The 17,748-nt window shown below is 35.5% G+C and overlaps 1 protein-coding gene across 3 annotated transcripts in view; it reads right to left on the reverse strand.

The window, feature by feature from the left end:
- LOC127181432 (electrogenic aspartate/glutamate antiporter SLC25A13, mitochondrial) overlaps positions 1-17,748 on the reverse strand; it is a 60,326-nt gene that overhangs the window by 26,194 nt on the left and 16,384 nt on the right. For all 3 annotated transcript variants that reach the window (XM_051136182.1, XM_051136183.1, XM_051136181.1), the window contains 7 exons: positions 17,557-17,696; positions 15,022-15,168; positions 13,872-14,010; positions 9,142-9,235; positions 8,297-8,381; positions 3,707-3,791; positions 2,226-2,384 (listed from right to left, as the gene is read on the reverse strand). In XM_051136182.1, the coding sequence (XP_050992139.1) occupies positions 2,226-2,384; positions 3,707-3,791; positions 8,297-8,381; positions 9,142-9,235; positions 13,872-14,010; positions 15,022-15,168; positions 17,557-17,696 (849 nt within the window). The remainder of the gene's footprint in view (positions 1-2,225; positions 2,385-3,706; positions 3,792-8,296; positions 8,382-9,141; positions 9,236-13,871; positions 14,011-15,021; positions 15,169-17,556; positions 17,697-17,748) is intronic.

Raw genomic sequence — 17,748 nt, forward strand, 5'->3', positions numbered from 1 at the left:
CAGGCTGTTTTGTTTTTTGACATCATCGGCTGTTGTCTTTAACAAATTTCTGAGCATCTACTTTGTCAATAAACAATCAGTCTGAGTTTGCCTGAGCAAATTTGTATTTCAAATAATAGTAAATATGTTTACTACTGCCCTGCATTAAGGAATCTATGGAAAACAGTTTCTGCCACTGAAAAAAAACAAAAAAACAACTTTTTATCCTCGCAATTACATCTTGCAATTCTGACTTTTGAGATATAAACCCGCAATTGTGAGAAATTAACTTTTTTACTCAGATTTGTCGCAGTTGTGAGTTTATATCTCACAATTCTCACCTTATAACTCACAATTTTGTTATAAAGTCAGAATTGCAAGTTTATAATATGACTTTGACTATTACTTTATTTCTTAGAACTGCAAGTTTATATTTCTCATTTTCAACTTTTTCTCAGAATTGCAAGTTTAAATCTCGCAATTCATTTCTCTCGCAGTTTAAAGTTTATATCATGCAATTCTGTGAAAAAAGCCAGAAATGCGATTGTTTTATCTTACAATTCTCACTTAATAACCCGTAATTTTGTGTTGTAAAGTCAGAATTGCAAGTTTATATATGACTTTATATAATTATATATATGACTAGACTTTATTTCTTAGAATTGTGAGCATATATCTCGCAATTCCAACTTTTTTCTCAGAATTGTGAGCTTAAATCTCACAGTTCTGTTTTTTTTCTCGCAATTTCAAGTTTATATCATGCAATGCTGTGAAAAAAGCCAGAAACGCAAGTTTTTATCTCACAATTCTCACTTAACTCGCAATTTTGTGTTATAAAGTCAGAATTGCGAGATATAGACTCGCAATTCTGAGTTTTTTCTAAGAATTGCGAGTTTATATCAGTTTTGACTTTTTTCTCAAAATCATGTGATTCAAACTCAATATAAAGTCCAATTACTTGGGGAAAAAACACTTTTCTTAGAATTGTGAGTTTATATCTCACAATTGTGGCTTAATAACTCACAATTTTTGTGTTATAAAGTCAAAACTGGGAGCTTATAAATATGGCTATATGACTTCATTTCTTAGAGTTGCGAGTTTATATCTTGCAATTGTAACTTTTTACACAATTCTGTTTTTTTCCCGCAATTAATAGTTTGTATCATTCAATTCTGTAAAAAAAAAAGTCAGAATTGCCAGTTTAAATCTTGGAATTCTCACTTAAGAACTCACAATGTTGTTATTAAGTCAAAATTGTGAGACATAAACTCGCAATTCTTAGAAAAAAGTCAGAATTGCAAGTCTATATCTCGCAATTCTGACTTTATAACACAAAATTGCGACTTATTAAGTGAGAACAGAGATAAAAACTCACGATTCTCGCTTTTATCACAGAATTGCATGATATAATGATATTTCAAGTTTATATCATGCAAAAAATAATTCGCAATTCTCACTCAATAACTTGCAATTTTGCGCTATAACAATATAAACTCTCAATTCTGAAAAACAATAATTGTTTAACCTAATTATCAAACAATACTTTTTTCTAAAGTTGCATTTAAAATCATGTGGGTCAAAAATCTGCCATTTCACATCAAGATAAAATGGAAATGATAACTAAATGTACACTAAACTTTGTTCTGGTCTTTAAAGTATTTTTTATGCATTTGCTAAAAGCCTACACTGCCCACTTCCTCGTTTAAAAACTAAACAATTTATATGTAAAACAATAGCGCTTAGTGCTCACTTCAAATACAGTGCTCTCTGTCATAAAGCACTGGTATGCTCTGCTAAAGTGAGCACTGAATTTCTGTGCCATCACCCGTTATAATTCTGCACGAGTGATGAAGATCTCAGCCTCTCTTTTGTCAGCTTTATGATTGACAAATACCAGTAGTTAGTGTTCTCAAAGGAGGTCACATGGCAATTGCACCTTGCAATCACAATTTGAATCTGTGACCTCACAAAATGCTTTAAAAACTCATGTTCCAGCTCTAAAAGCAGAGCAGATCCTCATTATCTGAGCGCCATTGACTGCATAGAGCATTCATATTCTTCATTGTGAAGTTCCTGTGCTGGTATGTGCCCTTTCATGCTCTGCACATTGTCCCCTCAAGCAGCAAAGGTAGACTTAATCTCTTCAAAGCAGGTAAGGTCAGAGGGAAGATGACCTGCCCCTGGCTTTCATGAAAACGCTTTTTGTTGCTGCGTCCCTGATGGCCTGGCTGCACGAAGCCACTGACCTCTGTAGAGGCCGAAGAAGCCCTCGTAGCGTACGACCTTCTTGAAACAGTCAAAGCTGTTCTTGTACATCAGCTCGTCCACGAAGGAACCTGAAGAACGCTGGTTCTGCATGCGGGTCTTCACCAGGTCGATGGGGTACACTGCAGTGGCGCCCACAGCTGTCATAAAAGGAAATTTGTTTATAACTACGTACAATATGGAATAGTATTCAAGGAATAGCTCAACCAAAAAGTTACACTTGCTGAAAATGTATTTACTCTTAGGCGATCCAAGATGTAGCTTGTTTCATCATCAGAACCATTTTGGAGAAACAATTCATCACTTGCTCACCAATGGATCCCCTGCAGTGAATGGGTGCCGTCAGAATAATCCACACAACTACAGTTCATCAATTAACATCTTGTAAAGTGAAAAACTGTGTGTTTGTAATAAAAAAAATTCTTATTAAGTTTAAGATTCATAATTGTTTTTACTTCAAACCATTGTTTTCAGTTAAAATACAGTAATATTGCATTCTCCAATGAAAAAAACATCTTATCTGAATTGGGAGATCACTATTTACAAGCAAAAACAGTCCAAAACAGCTCTAAATAAACATGTTGATGTGAGCAGACAACAGAAAACAGGAGTTTTAACTGTTTAACCTAATAATCAAAAAAAACTGAAGTTGCATTATGGATTATAGATTGGTATTTTGGCCAGAAGCAATGGTTTAAAGTTAAAAACGCTTTAATGATGGACTTGTTTTGCACACTTTTCATTTACAAGACATTGATCAATTACTTGTGGACTATTGTGATTGTGTTTTTATCAGCTGTTTGGACTCTAATTCTGACGGCACCCATTCACTGCACCTACCTGTGAGCAAATGATGTAATGCTAAATTTCTCCAAATCTGTTCCGATTAAGATACAAATTCAACTACATCTTGGACACCCTGAGAGTGAGTAAATTCTTCAAATTTTTATTTTCGGGTGAACTATTCTTTTAAAAGAGATGTGCAGGACACATCAAGGGGAGGAATGATGAAGGAGACATCAAACAACAAAAAAGAATGAAGGGGAAGAAAGTCGGGACATTTTGGAAGAACACATCAGTCAATTCTTATCTGACAACTTTGGGGTGGACACAAAGGGGATACAGCAGCGACAGGCTTAATTAAAGAGTGAGTCGCCCTGCACTACCTCCTTATTACCTTGTCTCCTCCGAGAGAGCCAGACTGGAGCCAAACACAGGGCCAAGCACCACCTCCTTACGTACACACACAGTCCAACACACACACACCTCTGATCACTGACAGGTACAAAAGAATCTACCCAGGAGGTTCCCATGGTGCATAACCTCATTAAACTGGAAAAATAGCTCCCTAAGAAGGCAATAGGGCAGGCTTTGTTTTTCTTTTCGTCCAGTCCTGCTATCTCTCGTGTGGAGGAGGGGCTCAGGTAAAGGAGTGGTGCACAATGATCTGTGACTGACTCACCTCCAGCCACGGAGCCCAGGGTGAACCTGTACGCCGACTCAGCGGCCTGGAGCAGAACAGAGCGAGACACATCCCCACCAGACTGCTGTGGACAGAGAAAATTAAAAGAGAATCAGAACTCCCATTATGCTTTCTAAAAAATTCTAATTATCAATCAAATTAATGGTATAGAGATTATGAATAAAAAGTAAAGGTTTCAGACTATCTTAATAATATAATATAATATAATACAATATAATTTTTCAACACTGATAATAAAAAATGTTTCTTGAGCAACAAATCAGCATACTAGAATGATTATGACACTGACAACTAGAGTAATGACTGCTGAAAATATTTAAATATTTAAATATAAAAATAGAACATTTTAAAATATATTAAGAGAACATACTGATATACAGCAATATTACACGGCTACTACAGCATTCATTCTTCAGCTCAATCTCATATTCACAATAAAACATTAGCTTGAATGTCCGCTGAGGAAAGCGATATCTTTGTCGTACTATCCTTTCATCTGATTTTCGATGACAGCGCTGCTTAGTTCATTTGTTGGCTGCGTCTTACAAGGTGTTGTTAAAAGTAAAAATAATTTCCTTGTTTACAACTATGTTTCTGTCTCTTTCAATATAAAAGTCTTTATTGTTGACTCACTCATAAAACAGTCTCTTGTCGCCATCTAAAGGCGGAATAATGTATCTAATGACCATCACGAACACGCACCATTTCCCAATACTAAATACTATTATTAAATACTATGATTATTTATATTGAAAAGTAATATTTAATAAACAACGACAACAGCCATCATAAAAGTTGCTAGGCAACTCAGTCAAAAGTACAAAGGTAGGACTCCGATATACAGCATTAAATTTACATAAAATGTAATGTGATGAGATTTTTCCCTCAGCCAAAACGATTTGCTCTGGAACAAATAATAGATTAAGGAGACCAAAGACTGCCCATCAGATTTACCCAAAACAAATTATATCTCATGTTTAACCACTACAGACACATCAGAGCCAGCTGCAAATTCCAGAAGATCTGGCTGAGGTAAGGCTGCTCTCGGCATGTTCATGAATGCTGAAAGGCTGCTGACGCCCTGGAGCTCACATCTCCCAAAACATCAAAGCCAATTTTTAAATAGACACAATCTTTTTTGACAAACCGCATATTTAAAGTCTAAACAAGTACATTATTGCCTAAAAAAATTCTAAAAACTACATTCCGTGACACAAAAACAGTATTATTCATAAATTCATTTTCACTCGCTGTGAGAAAAACCACAAGTGTAGTGATCCAAATGGTAAAACGGTTGGAGTTCCTTTATCACTAGAATATCACACTCCTCTCAGCCAATCAGATTTGAGGACCGAAAAGAACTGTTGTATTATTATACATATTACATTATTTATATTATATTATAAATGATTAACAAATATTCTAAAATAAACATGGAAAATAGAAGAAAGAATGTGTGTGTTAAAATTTTTGAGTAAACAATGATAATTTTATTCTGCTTTCTGTTTAAATCCTGGAAAAAGAAACGTTAGGATTTTACAACATAATAAAATACTTAATTAGTTTGATCCAACATCTTTACATAATGAAAAATGCTACTTTTATCATAGTGTTAGTTGAGACAAGCAGAAACCACAATCAAGTGGGTTTAATCAGCACTCCAACCACGGCAGTTGCCCCACAGTTAGAGAGAGCACAAGAAATAAGTCCAGCCAGAACCATCCAAGCATCCCAGGCCGCATTCCCCGCCAGAGATACAGTCGCCCTGCCTACCCGAGACCACCTGTCAGGAACCTCAAGGTAACTGCCCGGGCCGCCACTGTGCCCCCCCCTTCCAGACTCAGTGAGGGGTTAAGGGTGTGGGATGAACTGTGTTGGGGGGAGGTGATGAGGGAGAGCTGGCCAGCAGCCCATAAGGCCAGACCACAGCCCAAAGCAGCTCATTGTGGTGGGACTGGCGTCTCTGTCCCGGGCCCCCGCTTCGTATGGCCCTGCTCGAAGGAATAACTCAGCCCTCAATGTGTTTGGAGGCAGAACTTCTGATAAAATAAAGAGGGAATATCTAGGCACAGACACACTCTCTTTCTTTTCCCTGTAGAGTCTTCAAGTCTTTCTGTCTGTTTTCATTTCCCCTCATCTCACCATCAGACGTTGATAAGTTTCCTCGACTGCTGGGCTTGCGTTTCATTTACAGCTTTTTATATGTGTGATCTGTGTGCTGATGACAGATTCAGATATTCTGTGCTTTCACAGCTCTGGTCAAAGCGAAGACGAGAGCTCAGCAGTAGCTGACGGAAAAATCCAGAGGGGCTGGAAATGATGCGTTGATCAGAAGCACTTAGATACAAACACAAGCTCTCAAAATACAGTTTTATGCGAAAGTTTGGGAACCCGTGTGAATCTGTGAAAATGTGAATAATTAAAATAAGAGAGATCACACAAAATGCATGTTATTTTATTTAGTACTGTCCTGAGTAAGATATTTTACATAAAAGATGTTTACATATAGTCCACAAGACCAAAATTAGCTGAAATTATTAAAATAACCCCCTTTAAAAGTTTGGGAACCCTTGGTTCTTAATACTGTGTGTGGTTACCTGGATGACCTATGACAGTTTTTGTTTAGTGATAGTTGTTCATGAGTCCCTTGTTTGTTCTGAACAGTTAAACTGACCACTGTTCTTCAGAAAAATCCTCCAGGTCCTGAAAACTTTTTGAATCTTAAGATCAAGGTAAATTGTACTTAATTTGTCTCATGGGAAAAATGCAAGTATCTTCTGTTGCAAAAAATGATATTTCAACAAAATAAGAAAAAATGGGACATCTTCATACTTTTCAAAAGTTTTCACCCCCCGGCTCTTAATACATCTTGTTTACTTCTGGAGCATCAGTGAATGTTGGAACCTTTTTAATAGCTGTGTTTTGAGTCCCTCAATTGTCCTCAGTGTGAAAAGATGGATCTCAAAATCATACAGTCACTGCTAGAAAGGGTTCAAATATGCAAAAGAAATATGCTGGAAAACTAAGGAATCTGCATGACCTGGAGGATTTTTGGAGGACTCATGAACAACTATCACAAAACAAAAAAAACAGTCGTAGATCATCCAGGTAACCACACACAGTATTAAGAACCACAAACTTTTGAAGGGGGTTATTTTAATAATTTCAGCTATTTTTTTGTCTTGTGGACTATACGTAAACAATCTTTAATGTAAAATATCTTACTCAGAACAGTACTAAATAAAAAATAATATGCATTTTGTATGATCTCTCTTATTTTGTTAAAATTATGTACATTTTCACAGATTCTAAAAGAGGTTCCCAAACTTTTGCATCAAACTGTATATCTTTAACTTTAGCAACCAAGATGTTAAAGAATGACTGAACCAATAACATCAATGTGAGTAAAAGTATCACATTTAGATAACTATAACTTGTTTAAGTGATTTAATAGGATAACTAAGGATATTTAAGCTACATTTCTAGACTAAAAGAACAAAGAAAAAAAATAGAACAATACACTATGGTGCAATTCTGTCCAAATCCGCTCCCTATTTTAGTTACAAGTGTGCTAACAAGAAAGTTAAAGTCTTTCAATCACTGTCAAAAAAGTACATTCCCAGAATTCACAATAAATGCCACTACATTCATTCATTCATTCATTCATACATTCATTCATTTACTGGCAATTCTGTCGTGTCTTACTAAGTATCTCAAATTCTCAGAGAATAAGTGCAAGTATAAATGCATTATTCTGTTTTTAAAAGAGATTTTGTTAGTAATTATCTTTTACGTGTCCCCTTTTGTTATGATTTATTTATTTATTTATACACTACCGTTCAAAGGTTTGCTGTAAGATTTTTTTTTTGGGGATGAAATAAATACTTTTATTCAGCAAGGATGCATTAAACTGATCAAAAGTGACAGTAAGACATTTATAATGTTACAAAAGATTTGCATTTCAAATGAATGCTGTTCTTTTGAACTCTCTATTCATCCTGAAAAACATGAAAAAAGTATAACAGCTTCCACAAAAATATTAAACACAACTGATACTACCTTGACAAGAAATGTTTCTTGAACAGCAAATCCGTGGATTAATTATCAGGAATAAATTATCAAATTTAAATGAATAAATGAATACATTAAATAGTTTAAATTGTACTTTTAATGTATTTTGATCAAATAAATGCAATCTTGGTAGAGACTTTTTTCAAAAACTTGAAAAGACCACAAACTTTTAAATGGTAGTGTATGTTCACCATATACATTTATACTGCATGTCTTTTGTGGCTTTGATTTATTACGTTCGGTTAATGTCCGAATGTCATCATGCATGAATTATCTGTTTGCCTTAAAAAAATGCAAAAAAAGAAAAAATGCATATTTTAAACTGGCACTGTACTTTTTACCAACCACAATGAAGTAGCACAATGGCATAGCGGTTTTAATACACAACCTCATATCTGAGTCATAGTGTCCCAAAAGTTAGTGGACAAAGGCTGAGTTTATACTGATCACTGTAATCTTTTAAAACAAGTTTATGTACTATGGGTTTCTGAGAGTTACCTGTCTTTGAATCTCAGCAAGGTTGTAAGGAAGAGCTCCCTCCTCCAGAGGTGCAATCATCTCAATGTCAACTAAACCAACACGTCTGTAAAAAAGCAAAAACATGGGTAGACATAACTAAACAGTGAAACAGATTCTGCCTTTTCAGAGCACGACATCTCCGAGTTGTCTGAGGAAACGTGGTATAGTGTGCCCTTACAAGTAACGAGCTCCAACATCTTGACTCAAAGCGAGGTAGGTAATTACAGTATCACATTGCAAAGAAATAATAATGTCCAAAAACCAATTCGTGATCAGCATTTGCTCCATTTGAGACCTACCCAGTAGTGTCATGAGTGAGTTCAGAGGTCATGGTATCTGACTCTTCAAAAATGTTCATGTGATATCTTTGGTTTTGGAAAGAGAGGTTTAATTCACCATGATTACACCGCTCTATGGCTCAGAGCAGATATTTTGTAAATATACTTCCAAGCTCATTACTGTTCTGGTAAGAACTTTGCAGCAGTTACAGTAGTGTGGAAACATGTGTGCCGCTACACGCTGCAGGAAAGTTAGAACAAGCTGGACCGTGTTCAAAACCTCCCGCTGTACAATAATAGGAAGAGTCATGTATCATCGACTATGCAATTGCCAGAACAAGACTCAGAATAGAGAGACCAGAAAACTTTTCACATATAATTACAGAAGAGTCAAACAATGCTGTTTTTAGACAGCGAGAGTGGCTAGAGGGCTCTGAAACGCAGGCTGAGCTGAAGTATGTTATGGCTGAGCCTCGAACCCTCCTCTTGATGGGGAGAGGCTCTCAGACGATGATTCAGCAAGGCCCTGTCACCATGGTGACTCACCCTCTCGGCTCAGACAGGTCAGCCAGCTGGAACAGGATGTCCACTTCCATAGGGGTCACCTGGCCAAACCTTTGGGCAGCAATGATGAACTCCTCTGGAAAACAGGGAAAGAGAAAATACAGAATTGTTTAATTGCTACTAAAATTTTAGTTATACTAATCAACAAGTTCATTTTACAATGATACATCGCAGCCTATTTCAAAGTTTTATAGGTCCACTGAAGTGCTTTGAAACACGCAGCGTTATTCTATGTGTTGACGTAATTTAAACTGAAATAGGAAGACAGGGCGGGATATATCAAGCAGTCATACCCCCTTTTTAAAATGGCCAATAGCATTTTGTTTGTATCACAGCTTGGGCCAGAGCCGTTGAGCTGCGTAAAGCTGCATTTGACCGCCACATCTCATCTGTATATAAAATAGCATTCTGTGTAGAATTCAAATGTCTCTGCTCCAAGCTGTCGTGTTTTTGAACTGGCGCAGACTGACAAAGCGCAAAACCAGACTTCATTTTCCACAACAAAATGCATATTTACACTGTCTGAATCGTTCCCTATCCCCTATATAGTGCACTACGTGCCATTCACCATACAGAAAATACTAATTCTGTGAACAATTGACTGATTTCAGACGCGGCTTCAGCGTGTATTTATAGCGCAGGGGGCGGGGCACTTTGGATTCTAGAGAGCATTTGATTGGACAAAAGGTTTGATGAGAGGCTGAAGTGCAGGGTGATGTCATCAAAATCGTTGGTCCATATTGGTGGAAGTTTGAGACTTGAATGCAAATGTAAATGTGAAATTTGTCATTGTTTTGAAACGCACTAACTTGCATTTGCCTTCATGAAATAAGTTGTTAATGCTTACTAAAATAAGCTTTCCATTTGTACATATTTTAAAGCGTAATTTATTTCTATGATAGCTAAGCTCAGAGTCACATGATCCTTTAGAAATCATTCAAATATGCTGATTTTGTGCTCGAAAAACAATTCTTATTATTAATGCTGAAAACAGTATTGCTTAATATTTTTATGGAAACTGCGAAACATTTTTTAAAGATTCTTTGATGAATAGAAAGTTCAAAAGAACAGTATTTATTTAAAATAGAATTTTTTATAACAATATGTAAGACTTCACTGTCTTATTGTTGAATAAAATAATATATATATATATATATATATATATATATATTATTTTATTCAACAATGGCTGTCAAACGATTAATTGCAATTAATTGCATACAAAATAAAAGTTTGCCTAATATATGTGTGTGTGCTGTGTGTAAATATTATGTATATATAAATAAAAAGATATTTTTGTACATAAATAATATATTTCTAAATAAATAGATATATTAATTTGTGTGTATTTATATTTACATAATAAATACACACAGTACACACACACATATTAGGCAAACTCAAATTTTTATTTTGTATGTGATTAATCATGATTAATCGTTTGACAGTCCCAATATATATATTATATATATTGTGTGTGTACATATATATATATATATATATATATATATATATATATGTTACTGATCCCAAACTTTTCAACTGTAGCATATTTGGTCACTTAAGCCACAATTTAAAAGATATAGCTAAAAACCTAAATAAAATATAATATTAAATTAAGTGGCATCTGAAAACAAATGCAACAAAGCAAAAAAGAATATAAAGAAAAAAGAAAAATTACAAAAAAATTACAATAACAATAAAAAAAACTTTTTTTGTAATTATTTTTTAGCCAGCTGATAGCAAGGTCATTTTCAGATGCCAGAAGTGCAGAACACTTGAGGCAAACTTAAGTGCAGGACAGTATGATCTCCTACAACCTATATAAAGCAATATGTCCCTGTCATATTATTTTGAATTAGAAAGTTACATTAAAAAACAATGGGGAAAAATTCTCAATTATAGCTGTTACAATTATTATTTCATGCCAGATATGGCCTGTTTGTGTCTTTAATTCAGTTTAATTTCAATTTCTGTGGTGTCTGTTAAAAATAAACATAGAAAATAAAAATATGTCATAATTTTCCACAAATTACTCATTTGGTGCCCAATAAATTACCTCAAAATGCATGAAAACCACCTCAAAGTGGCCATGTGCCCTTTACTAACAGCACCTTTATGGAGGAATTCAGTTACTCAGTTTAAAATGACCCTATGTACAACGCCGTGGGCCATCTGTCATAAAAATAAAAGCCACTTGATCTGAAGTTTTGCTCGTACAGAATTACAATGTTTAAGCTGTCCAAACTCATTTCACTGTGGCTATATTGCTCGCTGTTCTATTAATGAACTATGCGCTTTACAAGAACGAATCCCCACATGATTATGCAAGTACATAATTAATTCAAATATCTAGTAAATCCAGGAGAGTCCAGGCTTGTATTGGATATCAGTTGGTTGTGTAGGTTAAGTGCAGAGTGGTAATGAGCAGAATGAACACAGGCCAGTTAACAGTGGGATTCCCACTGCACTGGTATAGAGTGACTAGCCTGAAAAAGGCAGCAAGTGTTCTTACACAGAGCCCTATTGAATCAAGGCCAGCTCAGCTTACCCCGGCCTTAAACACGCTGTGAAGTGTGAAGAACGCTCCAATCAAAGATCACGCAGGGCATCTGTCTTTTTAGCTCCCTTCAAAAACAAACACCGGCTACTGATAAGTGTGAGGAACAGGCCGCCAAGAGCATTCGACCTGCCAAAAATCATATTTGATTCTACAAAAACTCGTAAATGGGCTTTCAAGTATCAAGAGCGAAAAAGAAACGTAAGCTGTGGTCGTGATCGGAAGCGATGAAATAAGTGAGATGAAATTCTGCTTTAGCATGGCCAGAGAAGCAGTAAGATGATACACATTAAATATTTTTATTTATATATGTTTAAGTTCTTTTTTTCATCTGTGGCCTTTGTGCATGGTGATGTGTTCCCGATTTTCCCCAGGTGGCAAACGATGGCTGTTGCAATGACGAAACTATGCTTCGGCGCACCGCTCAAAACATACGGAACCAATCAGCTGTGGGTCAACAAGAGAAGTAGACATGGAAATTCGCACGCACAGGTCCCAGCGGAGCCCGATGGCGGCCTACAGCCTCTGTGGGAACAGCAGCGGTAAATGTAGCCTCCCCACCCCTGGCCCCGGTCTCCACAGGGCTGATAGCATCGCAGGCTGGGTGTGTACAGCAAGAGTGTGTATCCAAGATGCAGAGCTCCATTGCAGCCAGACTATGAGGGCTGTTTCACAGGTCAGCAGTTGGCCAGGGAGACACAGACCAAGGGTTTTTTAAGGTTCTGGGGGCTGTTTTAAAAGCCCACCTTGGCAGGCTACTGACAGGTTTTTTCAAAGTTATCAATGAGCTAAACATGGCTTATCAAGACAGTAATATTACACTTGAATTATGCAAAATTGTTTATATATATATATATATATATATATATATAAATACAATTAAATAATAATTAGAAGATTTTAAATGAGGAAAAAATTCAGAAATGTAAACTTTTTTTTAATTGTATTCTTTAAAAAAAAAAACTACATTTAAGAAATATGTAAAACTGTAAACTTTTTCCTTTTTTTTCAAAAATTAAAAGGTTTAGAGCAAGATGTATTACTTATAAATAAAATAAAAGTTTTTTCATACATAATGTGTGTGTACTGTGTATATTTATTATGTTTATAAAAATACACATGCATGTATATATTTAAGAAAAATATGTAATGTTAATGTATTAAATATATTTATATAAAATATAAATTATATGAATATAAATATATACATACATGTGTGTGTGTATATATATATATATATATTAACACATATATATATTTTTTTTAAGTATATTTTTAAAATAATAAAGACAAAAAGTAAAAAAATAAAAAATAAAAAATGTAAGTCCACAATGACATATGTAAGAAATAAGTACAATTGATTAAAAACCAAAAAAATAAATAAATAATAAGAAGAATTTGACAAAAATGTAAGTGGGTTTAAAAACTGATTTGAGTAAGATGTAGTATACTACTTAAATATTCCTATTACATATTTATTTCTCTTAAATTACACACATTATATAAATATATCCTTTTAAAAAGTGTACAACAACATATGTAAGACATACAATTGTTTAAAAAATTAATACGAATTTGACGAGTAACAAAAATGTAAGATGTACTATCTAAATACTATAATACATATATGTGCATATTAAATTACACATATTATAAAAAAATAATCATACTGCTCCAACAAACACATACACATTAAAAAAAGAAAACTTGATAACACTTTACAATAAGGTTCATTAGTTAACATTAGTTAAATAAATTAGTTAACATTAACTAAGAATAAACAATACTTCCACAGCATTTATTAATCTAAGTTAATGTTAATTTCAGCATTTACTAGTGCATTATTAAAACGTGCTTGTTATCATTAGTTAATGCACTGTAAACTAATATGAACAAACAACTGTATTTTTATTAACTAACATTAATGAAGATTAATAAATAGTGTAATAAATGTATTCTTCATTGTTTGTTCATGTTAGTTAAAACATTAAATAATGTTAACAAATGACAACTTATTGTAAAATGTTATAGCAAACGCTGATATCTCCAGCTATGCACTGTGGGTAAATTTTTGTGTTTTTGGGGCACATAAAGTCAGCCTAATCAGGGGAGGCAGGACAAAGTCAGGATTAAAAAACAAAACACTACTAACCTTTAGTAACTTCCACATCTTTGCGGTTGCCTGCCAGGGTGGTGTAGATCTTCCTAATGAGCTCCATGTTGTTTAGCAGAGAGTTGAAGCCATTAAAGTAGGAAAAGCTGACCTGATGTGACGTACTGCCACCGGCCGCCTGCAAAATTGGCAGACGCACACACAGACATTTGAACGAAGGCATCCTTTTATGAGGGACGGAGGTGATAAATAGCTGAGAATTCTACGGAGTGCCAAACGTTAATCAAGCTACAGTGCGGCGACATCTTTAGGACTTCCACCCCACAGAGCGCTAAATAAATACATGTGCTTCACAGAGAGGCACACTAGTAATTTCAGAGGGATGCAAGCTCGAGGGCCATTTTTAATTAAGCTGTTTTATGAGAAGAGGGACATATAAAGTGGAAAACTAACATGAGGTAAATCTTTAAATAGCATATGATAGAACGCTCGTTCTGTGTTCAAACTCCCTTCGCCACTCTGATAGCAGACAACGGAGGAAAGTAGAGGAAAAGTTTCATTTATGCTGCAATATTAAGCATTTAAGAAAAGTATAGCATTTATGATTATTAGAGACTAAAAGTGTAGTTTGGCTGAAATTCTGCTTGTATAGTTTTCTTCAGGCTTGGGAGAGAAAAGCAAAATCAGATTGTCCCTCACTAGATGGCGCTGTGTGCTTTGCAGAAATGATGGCGTCCACCTGAAGCCACAAAAATCAGACCTGCTCTGAAGTTTCCTTAACCAAGATGTCATTTGTAAAATCCTTGCATAAACCTGCCCACAAAAAGTATAAACCTTTATGTAGATCGGATAAAATGTTTACACCTCCTGTCTTGTTTTGCAAGGCATCTAAATTAGAGGATTGAGTGTATAGACTGGGTCTGACGAGCGTATTGTCTTTAATTTATTTCTAATGGCCTCGAAATTGTGTGTTTACAAACATCTCCTAGAATCCCAAGGTTTATGAGGCACAAACCGTGGAGAAAATGACAGACTCCAGCGAGTGTGTATAAAACAGACTGTTTACACACATACACCTAGCAAATAAATATCTCCCAGTGGTTTACGTGAAACAAAAGTCTATCACAAAACTGTCATACAGTACAACCACTGGCTGCAATAGCTAAAACATAAACACAAATAAACTCACTGCAACTAGGCATTCCTCCACAAATGGTGTGAGCATGTGAGGTCTGATGGTCACCATGATGTCCCTGAAGTCCAGAGCGGTGATGGCGCCTGTCTTGGCCTTGTCTCTTTGCATAAAAGCCTGCCTGGCATGTTCAAGCTGCATCTCCTGCAACACAATACATGTCAATCAGTCTGTGCATGCTGGTAGTTTACAAAATGCTGAATTGGAGTGATTTGCACTGCAAAAAGATATATTGCATGCATGTAATTTAATGCATTTTACACATTACATACAGCTGGCCTAGATTATGTAAAAATGCAAATGTAAATCATTTCTTTAAATGGTAAAATCAGCTCCAGATGATGCATAAACATTAAAATATATAAGAAAAAATATATAATGATTAAATGAACCATGTGCATCAATCTAACCCAAAATATGTCAAAATGTTTAGTCTAAACTATAATAAAGACACATATGTATCAGTTATAATCATCATAAATGCTTAATCATAAAGGCAAAAAACAGGTGCTTTAAAAAAAATGTGAATAAATTCATTATTTAAAAACAATTTTAAATAAAAAAAATATATATAAAATATTTGTATTTACAGATTTTCAATAAAATAACTAGTGTATGTGTTTGATATTATATTCAAAGAATTTATTTGCTTTGAGATATCTGCTAGAAAGATGTTTGGAGAGGAAACTCATTTTGTCGATTGCGCAACGGCTGCGGTATCACATCAGGAGACGAGAATGACTTTCTTACACATCTCAGGCTTTTAAAGAGAGTTGTTTTTCTTTCTCCCCGCATAATTGAGCTACCGCTCCAAAATACTGGAAATATAGGTCTGCCGTGCGAACGGACGCGTCTTCGTATAGAAGAATCGTCTGCTCAAAAAACACTATTAGAGAAAATGTCAAAGCTTTGAATGTCAGACTCCATGCTAACCTATTTCTGATATTATAGAAATGTCACTGTCCTCATAAAAAAAATTGTAAAACAGATTGTTGGCGATAATTTCACTATTATTAACCTATTTCTCACAACAATATGCTTATTTGAATATTTGCAAATCACATTAAAGCAAATGCTGGAAAAACAAAGAGGCTGACTTTACGTCTTCCACTGTACGTGCTCCTGTGCCTTACAAAAACACACAAACAATGTTTTAAACAAGGAGGAAATGCCAGTAGCAGTGTAAATAAATAAAACAAGAGCAGAGGTAGAGCAAAATATTATCTGGCTGGAGATTTTTCCTGTCTTGCATTGTGCTGTTCCAGCCACAAGCATGTGGAATTGCATAATAATTGTGGATCTGAACCTTACAGTTTACAGTTAGTCTCTTAAAACCTTAAATTACTGCAACTGTGAGTGTTTCAAAAGCATGCTTTTTATTTAGGGAGGAGAAGAACTGAACCTCCAAAGCCAATATTGAAACCACCATGGCATTTATTGTGCCTTTAATTGTCTTTGGATTCAAATAAAAACATTTGATGAGCCACCTCTGTTTGGGTCAATTATTTCAATTCAAGCGCTGGCATTAAAGCCGCATTTAAACGGCGAAACAGCCGCTTAAAATATCTGCGAAGTCTTAAAGATCTCATCATCGATGTTCAGGTTAAAGAAACTGCAGGATTTTGGACCTTTGGCTATGAGAGTAATACCGTTTCTGACAGCATAGTCAGATTTCCAACATGTCATATTTGTAGGTGGTCACGTTGTGTTGGAAAGCATCCATTTATAAAGGAAAGGAAAATAATTTGGAGAATTTCTGAAGCTGCTGGTTTATTTTTGCTGCAGTGATAGTATATCAGTTCTGTAGTGGATAAAATTAAACCGTTAACACTGACCAGATTGTCAGATCACTCCAAACGAGCATAAAAAAGTTGCCAATTCAAAGAAAATGAAATAAATGAAACAGGAAATGTGTTTTTTCATCGTTTTTAAGTTCCAAAAACAAAATTAATCCCGTCTTGGCCACAAACACAATATCGGCGTGTTTCTCGCAGTTTCCCAAAAACCCATCTGGTCCAAGTTAAGTTTAATATAAAAAGCTCATTCAGATATAGTGAGCGTAGATGCAAACTTGGCACAGCCGACCCCTCACACCCCCTCTGCCCACTCTCAGGTCTAGACGTTATATTGGAAAATGTCTTGCACACCGCAAATACAAAAGGAATACTGCTATTCTTCTCGCAGGACAAAACCTTTACCTGTTTTAGGGGAATCGCTAGACTGCGCTGGGGTTACGTCACCTAATAAGAAACAAATGCTGGCATAGGAATATAACCCCAGTGTTTCATTAATGACTAACTAGGTCAATATGCCTCGTTGTGCTGCGGGAAGCGGTGCCCAGAACTGTGTGTCAATCTAGGCGAGACCAGGCACAAAATATACCAAACAAGACATTACATCGATCTGTGCTCTGCGGCGAGGAAGGAAAGCATGTGATGGGGATAGTATGAAAGTGAACGTGTTTGGGCGTACGTGGCGGGAAAGGTGGGGTGCACGTGGATCAGAGAGAAATTAGACAACAGTCATACCCACCAGCAGAAACTGAGTGAACTCCCCGTAGTTAAGGTGTTTCTTCCTGTCGGCGCCAAAGTGAAGCTGAACAAATTCCGAGTTCCAGTTAAAGGGGATGTGCTGGTGAATAGTGGTCTGACCGAAAACTTGCTTCACATCCTCTGAAATTAGAGATAAGCCTGACGTCAGAAATGTCATTGTTGAGGATTGAGT

This window comes from Labeo rohita, chromosome 19, assembly GCF_022985175.1.
Source record: "Labeo rohita strain BAU-BD-2019 chromosome 19, IGBB_LRoh.1.0, whole genome shotgun sequence".
Taxonomy (NCBI): Eukaryota; Metazoa; Chordata; class Actinopteri; order Cypriniformes; family Cyprinidae; genus Labeo; species Labeo rohita.